Source organism: Nerophis lumbriciformis, linkage group LG12 (genome assembly GCF_033978685.3).
Source record: "Nerophis lumbriciformis linkage group LG12, RoL_Nlum_v2.1, whole genome shotgun sequence".
Classification (NCBI taxonomy): Eukaryota; Metazoa; Chordata; class Actinopteri; order Syngnathiformes; family Syngnathidae; genus Nerophis; species Nerophis lumbriciformis.
In genome coordinates, this window is record NC_084559.2 from 32,080,646 (window position 1) to 32,100,597 (window position 19,952).

General features: G+C 36.0%; 1 protein-coding gene across 1 annotated transcript; it reads right to left on the reverse strand.

Annotated features, from left to right (window-relative positions):
• Positions 1-3,254: 3,254 nt before the first annotated feature.
• Positions 3,255-19,425, reverse strand: tmem119a (transmembrane protein 119a). The gene is made up of 2 exons (XM_061985796.1): positions 19,313-19,425; positions 3,255-4,782 (listed from the first exon to the last, which is right to left on the reverse strand). The coding sequence occupies exon 2, from the start codon at positions 4,766-4,768 to the stop codon at positions 4,046-4,048; it is 723 nt and encodes a 240-aa protein (XP_061841780.1). The 5' UTR covers positions 4,769-4,782; positions 19,313-19,425; the 3' UTR covers positions 3,255-4,045.
• Between the last annotated feature and the right edge of the window lie 527 nt (positions 19,426-19,952).

The window sequence follows — 19,952 nt, forward strand, 5'->3', positions numbered from 1 at the left end:
CTGTGAAAAATATAGACATTTTAAAAATATATATGCTAATGGTGACCTAAACTGGCCACTGGTTTTCTTGTTAAACATTTTTTTGTTTGTTTGTTGTTTAGCAAGTTGCAAACAGCCCCTTTAAATGATGTGTTTTGTGCAAAGGAAGAAACATGCAAAATACATAAAAAAATATATAAAAAAAGAGAGAGACCATAAATACATAATAAACACATACTGAAAGTGTGGATAAAGAAAGGTTGTTAAATGTAACCAAGTAAAAATGTCAAGTTTGGTTGTTACTTGTTGCACCGAATGATTCACGCTGTACATAAAGCAAAAGTGTCTTCAGATTGGATGTCATACAGCAGGACATTATAAGGAGTTTCCTCTGTCTTGGCAGGCATGTCTTTACATTTAAATGATTCATATTAATAGTAATATGGTATTTATATGAAATAAATACAATATATAAATAAATATACAATTTAACTACCACCAGAAGTGTATGTATAAAATGTATCGTGTATATATTAATTATTTTCGCACCACTTTACTCCAGGATGCCATTGGACAATGTTAAAACATTGTTTATATTTGGAAAGCTTTTTCTAAAATATTAAATATATATTATTTACTACACCCTCGCAGCAGCCACAGCATTAGGTACACCCAGGGGCTTCAAGTGGGGCGGAAAGTGGGGATGTTGTACAGGAAGCCCAAAGAACAGGCAGGCCCATTTGCTTTTGTAAAGTTTGAATTTTTAAATATGTCACATATGTTATCATAAATGTTCAAATTAAATAAATATAACCTTCATTTTGAGCAATAACAAGTTTGCTTTTGTCTAAAGTCTATACCAGGGGTGTCAAACACATTTTAGATCGGGGCCCACATGAAGAAAAATCTACTCCCAAGTGGGCCAGACTGGTAAAATCACGGCATGATAACTTACAAATAAAGACAACTTCAGATTGTTTTCTTTTTTTAAAAATAGAACAAGCACTTTCTGAAAATGTATAAATCAAAATGTTTTTTTTTTTTACACTTACATGTTGCGGTTAATAGTTCTCTACCTTTATTTGTCGTTATTTATAATTTCTGAATCAATTATGTGAAGGGACAAGCGGTAGAAAATGGATGGATGGATGTACATCAGTCAAACCATTGGTGTTAATTTTCAATCTATCAAGATGAAAAAATTATACCAAAATCAAATTATAGGATGTTATTTATGTAGTTTGCTCATTTTCCTCGACTGGTGCACTAACATCATGTGGTTTATTTTGTACATATGTAGCATCATCTACAAAGATACAAAGAATTACTATTGCGACATCCAGTGGACACATTTAGAACAACAGTTTCTTTCATTCAAAAATTTTGGCTCATTTTTATACTTAGCAAACTCATCCCGCAGGCCGGATAAAACCCGTTCGCGGGTCTGACCCCTGGTCTAGACTACCAACGTGGGAGAAAGTTATGCACAAGGTCAGGGGCGCCGCTAGGGATTTTGGGCCCCATGAAAATAATCTTTACAGGGCCCCCAACACAGTGTCATTATTTTTTCTGTATTATAATTTCACCATCATTAGGGGCCTCTCTGGGCCCCCCTCCATCATGGGCCCCTAGAATCCGTCTCCTTTACCCCCCCTTTTCGGCGCCCCTGCACAAGGTTCACTTTTATATTCCATTGCCCATAAGTGTGGTGCGTTCAAGGACCCTCAATTAAAGTTAGAAACTTTGATATATGATTATTTACATTTATAGTTTGGCCACTTTATATTAAACTTGTGAGTACTTTTTTGTAAAAAAAAAAAAAAAAAAAAAAATATATATATATATATATATATTTTTTGGGGGGGTTATGTAGATATGATCTAAATATGTTAATACATTTTTAAAGTCAAAAACCTATTCAAAAAGCTTTTTTCAACCAAATTCATGCAGTTTTAGTGCATGTAAACATATCAAATGTGTGAGAATGGGGCAACGATGTTGGGTTTAGGAGTGGATAGGGGGCCCTTCTGGAGTCTAGCTTTGAACACTTCACTCAACACAGACGTCATAACGTCATCAAAGCTCACATTTAAGCGTTCACACACAGCATCTTGGAGCAAAACATTTTGGAGCAAGAATGAAGTGATAGAAGAAAGGCAAAAATGTAATTAATCTATTTGTGGCAGCATAGGAGAAAGTTATGTTCAAGTTTCACTTTAACGTCTCTTTGCCTATAACTGTAGCGCATTCAAGGAGACTCAATTAAAGTTAGACACTTTGAAATATGATTACTTCAATTCCTTAACTTGCCACTTTATAATATATGTATTGGCACTTGCTTGTAAAAATTAAAACCTACACGATATTGCACACCATGTTTGGAGAGATGCTCCTGCAGGGTTTCCGGAGTTGTGGGGTGCCTTTCGGAGATGTGTGGTGGAAGCTGATCTCCAGGTTGGCTCTGACTGGGACACGGCTGGGGTGTGGGTGGTTGGTGAGCTATTTGGGTGCTTGTTGGTTGTTGTGTCTCTCTGGGGCCATTCGGGAGTGCAGCTGTCCGTGGTTTGTTGGTGGTTCCATTGTAAAAAATTGTATTTATATTAATTTATTTTATTTATTGATTTATTTATTATTATTGTTATTACTATTATTTGCTCTTTTTAGTATGATTATTATTCATAAATATATATGTATTTATATATGTATGTATATACTGTGTATATATATATATATATATATATATATATATATATATATATATATATATATATATATATATATATATATATATATATATATACACACTTATATACATATATAAATATATGTATGTATATATATCTTGATATGTATATATATATATACATATACATATGGAGTTTTTTTAATTTTATTTTACTTGTGGGGGAAAAACAGCATTTGATTAATTTGTGTTTAATTTTGTCAATTGTTTGTTTGTAAAAATCCAATAAACGAATATATATATATATATATATATATATATATATATATATATATATATATATATATATATATATATATATATATATATATATATATATATATACATATATATATATATATATATATATATATATATATATATATATATATATATATATATATATATATTCATTCGTTTATTGGATTTTTACATAAATATTTTACATATATATATATATATATATATATATATATATATATATATATATATATATATATATATATATTTATTTATTTATTTATTTATTTATTCAATTTTTTTCTTGGGGGCGATTTTCTAGATATGTTAATCCCATGTGTTAAAGTAAAATACCTAAGTGAGGTTTTTACATCCATCCATCCATCCATTAATCCATTTCCGCCGCCTGACCGTGTCCGTGTCGCGGGTGCAGCAGTCTAAGCAGAGATGCTCAGACTTCCCTGTCTCTGGCCACCTCCTCCAGGTCCACAGGGGGGACACCGAGGCGTTCCCGGGCCAGCTGTGAGACATAGTCCCTCCAGCGAGTCCCAGGTCTGCCCTGAGGCCTACTCCCAGCTGGACATGCCCTAAACACCTCACCAGGGAGGCGTTTTTTTTACATGTGTTTTAAAAAAATGAAATCCACTGAAATCATGCAATAGATTGTTTTTAGTGGATGAAAACACAGCAAGTGTGTGTGTATGGGGCAGCGACGTTGGGATTACTGTGGAGGTGGATGGGCGGGCCCTTCAGGTGTCGAGCTTTGAAGAAACACGACATGACGTCACCAAAGATCAACTTTGAGCGTTCACACACAGCAGCAACATTTTGGAGCAAGGATGAGGCGATAGAAGAAATGTAAAAATACGATAAATCTACCTGGAAAGTTATGTTTCATTTTTGTATCTCATTGACCATAACTGTGGTGCATTCAAGGACCCTTGATTAAAGTTAGAAAAACGTATTTAAATTCATATTCTGGCCACTTTATATTGAACGTGTTGGATAAATCCACTTTGAGAAAAGGTCAGAGTCACCAGGAAGCACGAAAAGGGAGTTCAGTGTACCTAATGTTGTGGCTTGGAGGTGTGTTTGAAAGGTGGTCTAGTGGTGGGCTTTCTTCAGGTGGCAGGTGCACGCAGGCTGACTGGAGGTGTGCTGCACCTCCTCCCTGTACCTCGTCTGCTCTTTGTGCTTGGGCTCCTCCCGCCGCTTCTCCACCTCCTCCACCTCCCTGACCTTCCTCACCTCCTGGCGGGGCGATGACTTCCCCTCTCTTCCCTTCTCTCCCACCAGAGCCTTGGAGGGCGTGCGCTCGTTCTTCGGCGACGCCCTGCTTTGTATCTGGACCCGTTTGACGTGGTCCACGGCGTACGGCCTCTCCTGGGACTCGTTGGAACCCTTACGTCCGGCGCTTTTATCCGCCGCGTTCTTCCGAGGAGGAGGAGAGGCGGGCTTGTAGGCCTCCAGCTTGCGCTTCTGACTCATGGCGGAGGCGCAGCAGATGATGAAGACCAAGACGATGAGGAGGGAGGTGACCACGACGATGATGAGGAGATTCTGCTGCAGGAAGTCCACCACTCGGCTCAGGACGAAGTCCTTCAGGCGGATCATGGTGGTGGTGATGGTGTTGGTGAGGGAGGGCGCCTCGGTGGGGGCGGCGCTGACCTCCACCGGAGCGCGGGTGGAGAAGGACTTGGGGAAGAGGAACTCCAGCCCGTCGTCGCCGCTCCCGTCCATGGACATGTTGTAGAACATGGGAGCACACTGGGCCACGGTGCACCACAGCGACAGCAGGGTCACGTGCAGAACCAAGCGGGATGTCATCTTCACGGCGAAACCTGCAACGTCATCAAAATGTAGAAGGATTAGAAACGACGCCATTTCGAACAAGAAGACGCCATGCTTTGTCGAACACCCTCTAAGCCAGGGGTCCCCAAACAACGGGCCGTGGGCCGGATACGGCCCGCCAGCATCACAAAATCCAGCCCGCGGGAAGTCCCAAGTTTAAAAAAAATAAAGTAAAACTATTATTATTATTATAATTTTTTGGAAATTATTTTTAAAAATCTGTCCTTTCTAATCCATTTTCTGCTCTTATTACTCTCGGTGTCTCCTAGCCGCTCAGGCAAATCATATTGTCTAAAAATGCATTTTACCATCGATAACGTGACATCATCGGCAAAGTGTGTTTTTGCGAGGAATATATATATATATATATATATATATATATATATATATATATATATATATATATATATATATATATATATATATATATATATATATATACATATATATATATATATATATATATATATATATATATATATATATATATATATATATATATATATATATATATATATATATATACGTTAGTTCAGGAAAAAACACAAGAGGCTATATCTTCCTTACAAGCCTGTTTCGCAGATTTTAAAATCTACAGTCTTGTAGGGATGATATAGCCTCTTGTGTTTTTTCCTGAACTAACGTATATTCCGCTCTACCCCAGTATTGAGCACTGTATAACGGATAAACCACAGAAACTTTGACTATATATATATATATATATATATATATATATATATATATATATATATATATATATATATATACATATATATATATATATATATATATATATATATATATATATATATATATATATATATATATATATATATATATATATACGTTAGTTCAGGAAAAAACACAAGAGGCTATATCTTCCTTACAAGCCTGTTTCGCAGATTTTAAAATCTACAGTCTTGTAGGGATGATATAGCCTCTTGTGTTTTTTCCTGAACTAACGTATATTCCGCTCTACCCCAGTATTGAGCACTGTATAACGGATAAACCACAGAAACTTTGACTATATATATATATATATATATATATATATATATATATATATATATATTAGAGATGGCCGATAAATGCTTAAAAATGTAATATCGGAAATTATCGGTATCGGTGTTGTCTGTCTATCTGTGTTGGCCCTGCGATGAGGTGGCGACTTGTCCAGGGTGTACTCTGCCTTCCGCCCAATTGTAGCTGAGATAGGCTCCAGCGCCCCCCGTGACCCCGAAGGGAATAAGCGGTAGAAAATGGATGTATGTTTTTTTTATTATCGGTATGGTTTTTTTTTTTTGTTTGTTTTTTTTTTTTATTAAATCAACATAAAAAACACAAGATACACTTACAATTAGTGCATACTTGCCAACCTTGAGACCTCCGATTTCGGGAGGTGGGGGGAGGGGTGGGCGTGGTCGGGGTGGGAGGGGGCATGGCTAAAAGGGGAGGAGTATATTTACAGCTAGAATTCACCAAGTCAAGTATTTCATATATATATATATATATATATATATATATATATATATATATATATATATATATATATATATATATATATATATATATATATACATACACACACACAACACAATTGTGTTGTATAAGCACTTGACGTTCAGTGAATTCTAGCTATATATATACATACATATATATATATATATATATATATATATATATATATATATATATATATATATATATATATATATATATATATATATATATGTATATATATATATATATATATATATACGTACCGTATTTTCCGCACCATAAGGCGCCCTGGGTTATAAGCCGCGCCTTCAATGAACGGCATATTTCAAAACTTTGTCCACCTATAAGCCGCCCCGTGTTGTAAGCCGCATCTAACTGCGCTAAAGGAATGTCAAAAAAACAGTCAAATAGGTCAGTCAAACTTTAATAATATATTAAAACCAGCGTGATGTGGGCGCGCATGGAATCGTATATCAACATGGACGAAGCTGCGTGAAAAAAGCCACCCGGCCTCTTCGCGTAAACTTAAACTTACCTTAACCACTCGCTCATCTTTTCTTCATCCATCCCTTCGAGTTAGCTTTTATGATGACGCCGGCTGGAAAGGTCTCTTTTGGCAAGGTCTTCCTTTTGAATATCACCATGGGTGGAAGTTTCTGGCCATTAGCATGGCAAGCTAGAACCACAGTGAAGGATGACTTCTCATTCCCTGTGGTGCGAATATTCACCGTACGTGCTCCCGTTGTATCCACAGTGCGGTTCACGGGAATATCAGTTGCTGTGAAATAGTAATCCGTGTGCGGATGGAGAGATTGCGTCTTTTCATGAACCGGATCCCGGTCGCTTAGTAGGAGCCATTTTGTGGTCTTTACAGATGTAAACACACAAAGGAAATGAAACGTACGGTGATATCCGCGCGCTTTTTCTTCTTCTACGCGGGCGGGTGGTTGCTTACAGTAGAAGAAGAAGCGCTTCCTGTTCTATGGGGGCGGGTGCTTACCTTGGCGGTTGCTTGCGTAGAAGAAGAAGCGCTTCCTGTTCTACCGGGAAAAAAGATGGCGGCTGTTTACCGTAGTTACGAGACCGAAACTTTATGAAAATTAATCTTAATATTTATCCATATATAAAGCGCACCGGGTTATAAGCCGCACTGTCAGCTTTTGAGTAAATTTGTCACGTGTGCCTTCCTTAGGTGAAGCCAGGTTTACAGCTATGTTGTTATTATGCTGTTTGTTACTTATGTATGTTATGTTGCAGCTATTTAAAATAGTTTTGTCAATTTGTTCTGGCCTGAAATAAATTGGCCCTTTGAAACATATCTTTGTCTTTGTGTGTTGTATGTAGACCACATTGCTTAGCAGAGTTCAGTGATGCAAATGCATGTCAAGTTGATCAACACATTGTATTATTCTCCAGTGCAATGACAGTACTGACATGAAGGCTAAAAGGGCATTAATGGGAGCTTTAAAAAAAAAAAAGAAAGAAAAAAAAAAAAGTAACTAAATAGTTACACATTTCTTTTTGGTGTAAGTAACTGAGTTAGTAACTGAGTTACTTTTGAAAAAAGTAACTAGTAACTGTAACTAGTTACTGGTTTTCAGTAACTAACCCAACACTGGCCGCCATCATGTGGACATCATGAGTACTTCAGTTTAATGACCATACATTTCACTTAAAAGGGCACAGCAAAGCATTTTTATATATGACCCAATCCAAACAACCTTTCCCACTTATGGTGCTAATAAACAACAAGTCAACACACATGCTCACACATAACACAACCTGTTCACACAACTTTGTGGATATTATTAAAAACGTAATTCAATTCAAAATTACAGCCATTTAAATCCCCCTGCATTTTTGCATGATGGGAAAATGCAAAACACTCTCTCCACACGTATTCATGTTTGGCGCATTAAAGCTCCTTGATATTTGTGATTGATTACAAAACTTTAAGGAGGAGAATTAAACAAGGAACTTTCACATATCTTAATATCCAACTATATGAATTACTAATAAATATATATAAACACACTTACAGTACAGGCCAAAAGTTTGGACACACCTTCTCATTCAAAGGGTTTTCTTTATTTTCATGACTATTTACATTGTAGATTGTCATTGAAGGCATCACAACTATGAATGAACACATGTGGAGTTATGTACTTAACAAAAAAAGGTGAAAAAACTGAAAAAACATGTTTTATATTCTAGTTTCTTCAAAATAGCCACCCTTTGCTCTGATTACTGCTTTGCACACTCTTGGCATTCTCTCGATGAGCTTCAAGAGGTAGTCACCTGAAATGGTTTTCACTTCACAGGTGTCATAGTTTTGATGCCTTCAGTGACAATCTACAATGTAAATAGTCATGAAAGTAAAGAAAACGCATTGAATGAGAAGGTGTGTCCAAACTTTTGGCCTGTATGTATATCTGTGTGTGTGGGTGTATAGGCTATATGTGTTACATGGTCGTCATGCTCTGCAGGTGTTTGCTTATTCTACTTTGATGTACTGATGTACTGTGCTATTTAGCGCAATTAACCTACCTTTTAGTGCACAGTCTCAAAGTCCCTAAAGATCTCTGGCTATCACTAAGTTACAAAAAGTTACTGGTATTAAGAAAGTCATACCAGTCACAAAATTATATTTACTTGAAAATCCTCCTACCAGCCCAGCTCTAAACGCCCTACAAAAATATCATGTGGACCATAGAATTTCCGCAGACGTGGGCTCTGTTATTTATTACCCTGCAGTTATAGAAACCTTTATGCCAAGCGCCTCAGCCCAAAACTCACTCAAAAATGTTTGTCCCTATGCTCACTTTGGAGTTTTTAGTTCTTGTTCTTGAGCCTCACTGATCAAGAAAGAAGAACATTTAACAAGCCACACCTGTCACCTCACAAGTCTGATTAACTTGAAAGTTTTCAAATGTTCAAGACTGGGATCCTTTTTGTTTAGTCTAGAAGAGGTTACACAAATGGATGTGCTCAGTCTATTCAGCAACTCTCACTCATTTGAATTTTCTCACAATAGTCCAGCTGTATTAGTTCCTTTAAATATATATATATATATATATATATATATATATATATATATATATATATATATATATATATATATATATATATATATATATATATATATATAAAATTAGTACAGGCCAAAAGTTTGGACACACAACACAACTGATGGTCCCAACCCCTTTGATATAGCAAGAAATTCCACTAATCAACCCTGATAAGGCACACCTGTGAAATGAAAACCATTTCAGGGGACTACCTCTTAAAGCTCATCGAGAGAATGTCAAGAGTGTGCAAAGCAGTAATCAGAGCAAAGGGTGGCTATTTTGAAGAAACTAGAATATAAAACATGTTTTCAGTTATTTCACCTTTTTTTGTTAAGTACATAACTCCACATGTGTTCATTCATAGTTTTGATGCCTTCAGTGACAATCTACAATGTAAATAGTCATGAAAATAAAGAAAACGTATTGAATGAGAAGGTGTGTCCAAACTTTTGGCCTGTACTGTATGTATGTGTATATATATATATATATATATATATATATATATATATATATATCCATCCATCCATCCATTTTCTACCGCTTATTCCCTTTGGGGTCGCGGGGGGCGCTGGAGCCTATCTCAGCTACAATCGGGCGGAAGGCGGGGTACACCCTGGACAAGTCGCCACCTCATCGCAGGGCCAACACAGATAGACAGACAACATTCACACTCACATCCACACACTAGGGCCAATTTAGTGTTGCCAATCAACCTATCCCCAGGTGCATGTCTTTGGAAGTGGGAGGAAGCCGGAGTACCCGGAGGGAACCCACGCAGTCACGGGGAGGACATGCAAACTCCACACAGAAAGATCCCGAGCCCTGGATTGAACCCAAGACTACTCAGGACCTTCGTATTGTGAGGCAGATGCACTAACCCCTCTGCCACCGTGAAGCCTATATATATATATATATATATATATATATATATATATATATATATATATATATATATATATATATATATATATGTATATATATATATATATATATATATATATATATATATATATATATATATATATATATATATATATATATATATGTATATATATACATATACATATATACATCCATCCATCCATTTTCTACCGCTTGTCCCTTTTGGGGTCGCGGGGGCTCGCTGGAGCCTATCTCAGCTACAATAGGGCGGAAGACGGGGTACACCCTGGACAAACTGCCACCTCATTGCAGACATATATACATACACATATACATTCATATGTATGTATAGAGAGATATATATATATATATATATATATATATATATATATATATATATATATATATATATATATATATATATATATATATATATATATATATATATATATATATATATATATATATATATATGTGTGTGTGTATATATATATATATATATATATATATATATATACACACACACACATTATGTATATACAGTATACTGTATGTATACATACATATATACGTAGAACAGGGAAACCTGCGAAACACGCTTGTAGGGATGAAATAGCCTGTATTTTTTCCTGACCTAACGTATATACGTACAGTATATATATATTTTTTTTCTTCTTTTTTTGTCTTGTCCCCACAATGTTCCCTCTGTCTTATTTTTTCCAAACATTTAATAAAGTCAAATACAAATAAGGCAACAAGAGAAGTATACCACACTTTTGTTTTGTAATGTAAATCCGTCCAGCGTATATGGGCAACTACATCAACAATTACTTAAACTTGGGACGTCCTTTGTAGTTTGGGGACCCCTGTCTTAGACCGAAGATAAGAAATATTTTAGAAAAATAAACTTTTTTTATTTATTTTTATTTTTATTTTTTACTTTCCCCATATAAGCAACACTATATATGATACACAGCCTTTGATCATTGTTGCTCAAAGCAAAATAACATTTTGACCCCCCCCCCCCCACACACACACACACAAAATTTGTTCACACTTTTTTCAATTATAGTCTGGAGCGCCACGCACTACGGGTGTGATGGGGTATTCATATGGATATTAAAATCCCCCATAATAATTATATTATTTGCGTGCATCACTAGATCAGCAACAAACTCTGAAAATTCACTGATAAAGTCCGAATAGGGCCCAGGGGAGCGGTAGATAACAGCCAGGTAAAGATGCAGCGGTGCGACAGACCTCATAGTAAGCACCTCAAATGATTTCGATCTATTACTGAGGTTAGGGGTAAGGTTAAAGTTTTCATTGTATAGTTTTGTACTAACACAAATTCAAGGGTAACAAAATGTTCAATGAATATTTTTGGTGTGTAAAATAACTATTTTAACATAAATAAAACATACGTTTGCATTTTACCAGATACTTTAATCAGGGGGATTCAACCACAGTACAACTATTTATTAATCCAATACTAAAGCTGCTTGCCACTGGAAAAATTTTAAAATCTGGGGAAATTTGCCATTATGTTTCTTATCAGTGACAGAGCAGGACGGGGCTAGGTATATGTTTATGGTTAAATTTCATATGAAGCGCCCTCTCATTCATTCATTGACATTTTATATGCGTTTATTCACGCAAAACGGGGCCCCCCCACTTGGCTAGTGGCTAAAGCAAGGGTAAAAAAATAATCAATAGGGATCACTTTGATAATTGTATATATCGTTTTTGATTTGTAAAAAGGCTAAAATAAACTATTATCCAAACAATTAAAGACAAAACTTTGGGTTATTATTTATTATTGTCGACACTTCAGTTTTTTCTTTTTACATTGTGCCTTTTTGCTCTATTTTTTCTTTGTTTTGTTTTATTTCCAAACTAACTGAAGGCCCCAAATGGCTCCCGGGCCACACTTTGGACACCCCTGGGAATTTACCCACCCTGTCGGCCTGGTTGCAAGTCATCACACCTATTTAAGATTTCCATTGCTTATTTAGCAATGGTAACTCAACTTAAGAGTGCCTTAACTTGAGAGTGTTTAGAGGCTAAATGTTGTGCTTTGAGTTGCAAGAATTTGAATTACAAGTATCCCCGCCATTAGTTGGCCTAGCACATAGGTGTCAAACTCAAGGCCCGGGGGCCAGATGTGGCCCACCACTTAATTTTATTTGGCCCTCGAAAGCCTGGAAATAATATGTATCAATGAAGTACTGTAATTTTTCTTACTAAATGTATTCTTCCTTTCTATTTTGGGAGAAAAAAAATATATGTACTCCATGTAATCGCAAATTATGTTAACTTAAATATTGTCTAATTATGCAAAAATATATTATCAAACATTCAAACCATTTTTTAAATAGAAATAAATACTAATAATAATGATTTCAAAAATAGCAATAGATTTCATGGTAAAATTGACAGCATTTTTCTCTAAATGAAAAAACAGTACTTATTTTACTGTAATAAACTGTGGTGCCGTTTTGACATTTATATGGAAATATAATTGAAATTAGGAATACATTGAAAAATCTACAGTGGTTGATTTGCGTTAAAAAAAAACACACAAAAAAACTGGCAGCTCAGGTGCCAAAATGTTACTGTAAAATTGCAGTTTTTTTTAATTTACAGTTAAAAAAAACTAATGTACATTTTACAGTAAAATTCTGGCAACTAAGCTGCCTTTTTTAACCATAAAAACAGCAGTATTGTTTTTCCATTTACAGTAATGTACGTACACTACATTTTGAGGTGAAATTATTGCAACTTACCATATTTTTTTTACATTTTAGTTTAAAAAAAATCTACTAATTAAATGCATTTAAAAAATTGTGTGATAATAGTAATCACTGTTAGAAGCGGCCCGCTGGGGCCAAATATAACTGCGATGTGGCCCTCAGTGAAAACAACTTTGACACCTCTGACCTAGCAAATGTTACAGTGAACCCTGTAAGATCGACCACAACATCTATGCTCGCATTAGTGTATAGCTAGAGATAGTTTTCCAACCATGGGAAGGAAGAAAGTGAGTGTGAAAAACAGTCCTGAGAAGAAGAAGTGGATGATATTCATTGAATTAAAGAACAAAATCATCAAAAACATGACTTTTGAGCGTAGCAATTTGAGCGTATCACGGCTAGTCTTCACCATACCGAAGCAGAATGAGTCCAACGCCAATCGAGAATAGTAAAATAATATCCAATCGGACGACATTTATCCATGAAAATATGGAAAAGGTGCTGATGGTGTGTTTGACTGAGAAGCAATTCAAGGAGTCCACGCTCCATATAGACTTAGACTTAGACTTAGACAAACTATATTGAGCCACAAGGGAAATTGTTCCACACAGTAGCTCAGTTACAAAGGATGGAAAGTGTAAGGATGGAAAGGATAATGCAGGTATAAAGTAGACTAAACATGTACCATAGTAGCAATATAAAATATAACATATATGTAATATTTACTTATTATATATACAGTATATAATATATACTGATATTATATCATTATATAATATTATATTTTCATATAATATATACAATATATAACAAATCCCAATTACCATGTACATTATTACAGTATATGTAACAGCTGCAGCAACGTAGATCCAGCAGAAAATAAACATACTGGAAGTCTATGTACTATGTACTGGAAGTACATAGTACATTATTAATTACGTTACTCCATAAAACACCTGTAGTTGTTAGTAGTATGTTTTATTGTTTTGCTTCCGTACAGTATTTCTTACCTAAAAGTTAGTTTTTCCTTATAAAAGGCACCTTACATGTTAAAATAATGCTGTCGTAGAAATAAAGCGATCCCAGAAAGAACAATTGTGTACCAAAAGATAGTGAGAGGAATGCAAAGCCTTGTCCCAGAAGGACATAACAGCCTGGAAGAGTGAAATGTTGACATTGTAACAGAACAACACTTCTGCCAGCGTGTCCTTGGGCTTGTCTTCCAGGGCCAGGAATGAACCTTCACGGACATAATATCATATTTCAAATCAGCTCCAAACATTTTTAGTGACGTCTTGGTGGGTCCTCAACCTAAAAAAAAACTTAACTACAAGTTTGCACCTTGATTCAGGTTTTTTTTTTCCTCCCCCCCCCTTCCATCTCCCGTCTTGCAACAGCAGATCTATTTTAGCAAGGCAGCACAGCCATTACTTATTTGGGGTGGAGACAGTGCTGCAGGCCTTATAATTTGGAGAGCAGGGAGAAGCCACCCTTCCAGCCACACCAAAGCCAGCAGGAAGTCCAGCTTGTGCGCAGAGGCGTGGGACACCAGTGGCTGTGGACTCTATATTTACACCACGGCCACCAGCTGCTGTGGGCTGCTGCACACACACAAATATGTTGACTTTTTTTTCTAAAAAAAAAAAGTAATATTAACTAAATAAACTATCTTTTTCAAACTTCATTTTAAAGTACAGGAGAAAATGAACTTAAAAAGGCTAAAATAAAAGTTTTATTGACACAGTGCAGTGTACATGTGTGGTCACTCCCCTATAATCACACACGTCATTACATTCACTACATTGTGCAGTCAAAGACATACAGCGACTAGAGTCGTGCGATTAATAAACAGTATCTTTAGATATAATTGGGCCAAATCAAAGGACCATTCAGTTATTTAATGGGTCATACTATACACACTAGATCCCTATTATCCAAATATTCAAACACAGTGTTACTGTTCAAAGTGTGCATAATGTTACAGTGGCCAACAATATTAAATATAGCTGTTAAATAAAACCTCTGCCTTGTTTTTAATGATTACTTAGGCCAAGGGTGTCAAACGTAAGGCCTGCGGGCCGGATCAGGCCCGCGAACAGGTTTTATCCAGGCCCGCGGGATAAGTTTGCTAAGTATAAAAATGAGCCAACATTTTTGAATGAAAGAAACTGCTGTTCTAAATGTGTCCACTAGATGTCGCAATAGTGATATTTTATATATTTGGTTTGTTTTTTATTTTTTTACAAAAAAAGTACCTACAAGTTTAATATAAAGTGGCCGAACTATAAATGTAAATAATCATATATCAAAGTTTCTAACTTTAATTGAGGATCCTTGAATGCACCACACGTATGGGCAATGGAATATAAAAGTGAACCATGTGCATAACTTTCTCCCTCGTAGGTAGTCTAGACCAGGGGTGTCAAACGTAAGGCCTGCGGGCCGGATCAGACCCGCGAACAGGTTTTATCCGGCCTGCGGGATGAGTTTGCTAAGTATAAAAATGAGCCAACATTTTTGAATGAAAGAAACTGTTGTTCTAAATGTGTCCACTGGATGTCGCAATAGCAATTCTTTGTATCTTTGTAGATGATGCTACATATGTACAAAAATAAAATAAACCACATGATGTTAGTGCACCAGTCGAGGAAAATGAACAAACTACGTAAATGTCAGACCCACTCGACATCCATTGCATTCGGTCTCCCCTAGAGGGGGGGGGAAGTTACCCACATATGCGGTCCTCTCCAAGGTTTCTCATTGTCATTCACATCGACGTCCCACTGGGGTGAGTTTTTCCTTGCCCTTGTGTGGGCTCTGTACCGAGGATGTCGTTGTGGCGTGTGCAGCCCTTTGAGACACTTGTGATTTAGGGCTATATAAATAAACATTCATTGATTGATTGATTGACTGAAATACCATCCTGTAATTTGATTTTGGTATTATTTTTTTTATCTTGATGGATTGAAAATGAACACCAATGAGTTGACTGATGAACATTGTCACATAATTTATTCATAAAATATAAATAACGACAAATAAAGATAGAATACTATCAACTGCAACACGTACGTGTAAAAAAAAAAAAACAACATTATGATTTGTACAATTTCAGAATGTGCTTGTTCTATTTTTAAACAAAGAAGACAATCTAAAGTTGTCTTTATTTTCAAGTTATCGTACCGTGATTTTACCAGTCCGGCACACTTGGGAGTAGATTTTTCTCCATGTGGCCCCCGATCCATACTTGCCAACCCTCCCGAATTTTCCGGGAGACTCCCGAATTTCAGTGCCTCTCCCGAAAATCTCCCGGGACAACCATTCTCCCGAATTTCTCCCGATTTTCAGCCGGACTTAAGGCACGCCCCCTCCAGGTCCGTGCGGACCTGAGTGAGGACAGCCTGTCGTCACGTCCGCTCTTCACTTCATACTTCAGAACCGACTCCCACACTTGCCGTCGGGGTGCGCAATACAACGTAAACCGTTGGCCAACCAAAAAGTAACGGTTTACGTTGTATTGCACACCCTGACGGCAAGTGTGGGAGTCGGTTCTGAAGTATGAAGTAAAGAGACGTAACTTCGTCACCTCGCCTGGTTATTGACTCCAACCCAGAATATTACACTGCCCATACCTATGCTCCTTCAAAGGCTGTGCTACTGGCTGCAAAGCATTGCACTTTCAAATACAACAATAAGTAGAGAGGAGTGTTATGTGTGTGTATATGTGTAAATAAATGAACACTGAAATTCAAGTATTTATTTTATTTATATGTATATATATATATATATATATATATACATATATATATATATATATATATATATATATATATATATATATATATATATATATATATATATATATATAATAAAATACATATTTATATATAGCTAAAATTCACTGAAAGTCAAGTATTTATTTTACTTATCTATATATATACATATATATATATATATATATATATATATATATATATAAGAAATACTTGAATTTAAGTGAATTCTAGCTATAAATATACTCCTCCCCCTTAACCCCTTAACCCACCCACCCCAAATCTCCCGAATTTGGAGGTCTCAAGGTTGGCAAGTATGCCCTGATCTAAAATGAGTTTGACACCCCTGACTTAGGCCCACTACGCTACTGTATTTTAACGTTGGTCCTAATGGTGGTACTCGGAGAGACAAGTGTGTTCTGAGGTGCTACTTGGTGAATAAAGTTTGAGAACCTCTGTATTAGATATTACAGCATGTTCTGTGGACAACTGGATTCAATTCCCATTCTTGGGGTGACAATTCCATTTACAATCGATTCATCACGATTTGAACCGATTCTATTATTTGGTGTAATAATTACAATTTGTAGCTCGGTTGGTAGAGTGGCCGTGTCAGCAACTTGAGGGTTGCAGGTTCGATCCCCGCTTCCGCCATCCTAGTCACTGCCGTTGTGTCCTTGGGCAAGACACTTTACCCACCTGCTCCCAGTGCCACCCACACTGGTTTAAATGTAACTTAGATATTGGGTTTCACTATTTAAAGCGCTTTGAGTCACTAGAGAAAAAGCGCTATATAAATATAATTCACTTCACTTCACAATTAAACATTTTCAAAACAGGTTACAGCGCCTCCTTTTGGTTGCTGACATATGTCATGTACTCGCAGCAAGTAAGACTGGAGAAGGCCTAAAAAATGTTGTTTTTTTATGTATTCTTATAAAATATATATTTTTTAATAGTAATTAATCGATTTAGGATAAGATAATTAAGAATCGCAATTCCTATGTCACAGGTGTCGAACTCAAGGCCCGGGAGCCAGACCTGGCCCGCCACATCATTTTATATGGCCTGCGAAATGGTAATCATATGCTTTAATAAATATTTTCTTACTAAATGTATTTGTTCTTTTCATTTTGATATTCAAAAGATACATGAACTGCATGCTTATCTTTATATACATATCTTTTACAATTCAATATCTAATAATGAAACAAAATGTTATCATATATATATTTGTTAAATATAAATACTTGAATATCAGCATGACTTATGATTTCAAAGCAATTGTGCATTGTAAAAATGACAATCGACTTTACGGTCAAATTCCAGTTTTGTTTTTTTTTACTAAAAAAAACAACTTTGGTACTGTTTGTGTTTACAGTAATACACTACAAAATCAACAACTCTGGATTTTACTGTAAAAACAACAGTGGTACTGTTTTTCCATTCCATTTCCAAACCACTGCAACTTCTGGCAACTGAGCAATTTTTTTTTACACTAAAATGTATTTTGTGTTTTTTAAGCGAACGTAAAAAAAAGCAAATGCTTTGGCAATAATGCAATATAATGAGCCGAATCCTTACTTTAAAAAAAAAATCATGTATTTACAAGCGGCCCTCTGAGGGCAGACAAAACTGCGATGTGGCCTTCAATGAAAACCAGTTTGACACCACTGTCCCATGTGAATCCATTTTTTTTTACATTCTATACAAATAGACTTACATACTTTAAGTAGTCCGAAAATGCGATCCAGGGGTTATTTAGCTAGATTTCAGCTAGTTTTTTTTATTGGCCCTCGACGTGTTCTGAATATTTAATGACTTCCTTATGAATGAGGTGTTTTAGACATAACACTGACAACTATTTGCTTTTTCTCTTATAACACAAAATATAAAGTTTTTGTTTTTTTAACGAGCTTAGCATATTCTGATGTACATTGAATTGGCTTTATCATCTTTAGTGTACAAAAGGTAACAAAGCGATTTATTTTTATTTTTCCATATGCGGCCTTCGGTTGAAAAAGTTTGGACACCCCTTCTTTAGAAGTTGCTCCAAAATAGGAATTTGATGACAAAATATCGTCAAATTTTACAACTATAGCCTGTCATATCATATCTTGTATAGAAATAGGTGTATTTTTTACTTGCTTTTTACTTTCTTTATTTGTTGATGTACTTATTTATTATTTATTTGCAGTGGTTTGTCAAAATTATATAATATTTTGTTATTTAACATTGCATCTTTTTAAAAAAAAAACAATAATTAAAGTGAATGTTAAATGGAAAAAAAATAAGTAAAGACAAAAAAAACCCTCTCATCTCTACATACTCTTGTGCATACGATGAGTTACATAAACTCATCGTAATTGTACAGCGTATCATACACATTACTTATGAGTTAATTCATAAGACATTTTTGACAATACTGCAAATGTCTACTACCTGATAGTAAAAATAGTGGTATTATTAGTTCAAGTAAGGTCACATGATAGGAAACAATGCACACAAGCTAAATAAGAGTCAAAGTAGTAAGTGTGTACTCACAAGTTATTCTTGTTTAATTGGCGAGCAGGACCTCAGGGAGTGGAGGACAAAGAGGGCAAAACGGACGAATAGAAGAGAGGAGGAGAGTTTCCCAGCATTCCTGTTATACTGAAGGATTTTTTGCAAAGTGATGTCCATCCCTCCGTGCTTCAGCTTCCCCTCCCTCTTTCTCTCCTTCTTCTCCACATGTTCCTACCCTCTACTTTTTCAGTTCGCAAACAAAATGTGGGAAAGACTTTAACGGACAACCTCAAACAGAACGTTTGCAGAAAGTGTGCACATTAAACGAACTAATCAATGAAAAACGCTTCAACTCACATTTGACGACGTTGCATTTTCCGGACGGGGTCCAAGTTTGGCGGTATTTCGGTCCATAGTGGGGCGAGTCTCAAATCTGCAGTGCCTCTTTAATTACATGGCCTTGATTACAGCCTGTCTCTGCACGGCGTACAAGACCAGTGCGGGGAGAAAGCAGGCCTCTCATCGCAAAACACGTGTAGAGAGCCAACATGGACTAACTGTACTGAGTACAAAGCATCTATTTACAGTAGAGTCATGTGGTATTAGCACGACATGTCAGGGAATAAAGTGGCAATTAGGTACAAGTCATCAACCTTTGCTGACCATGTTGAAACTTGCA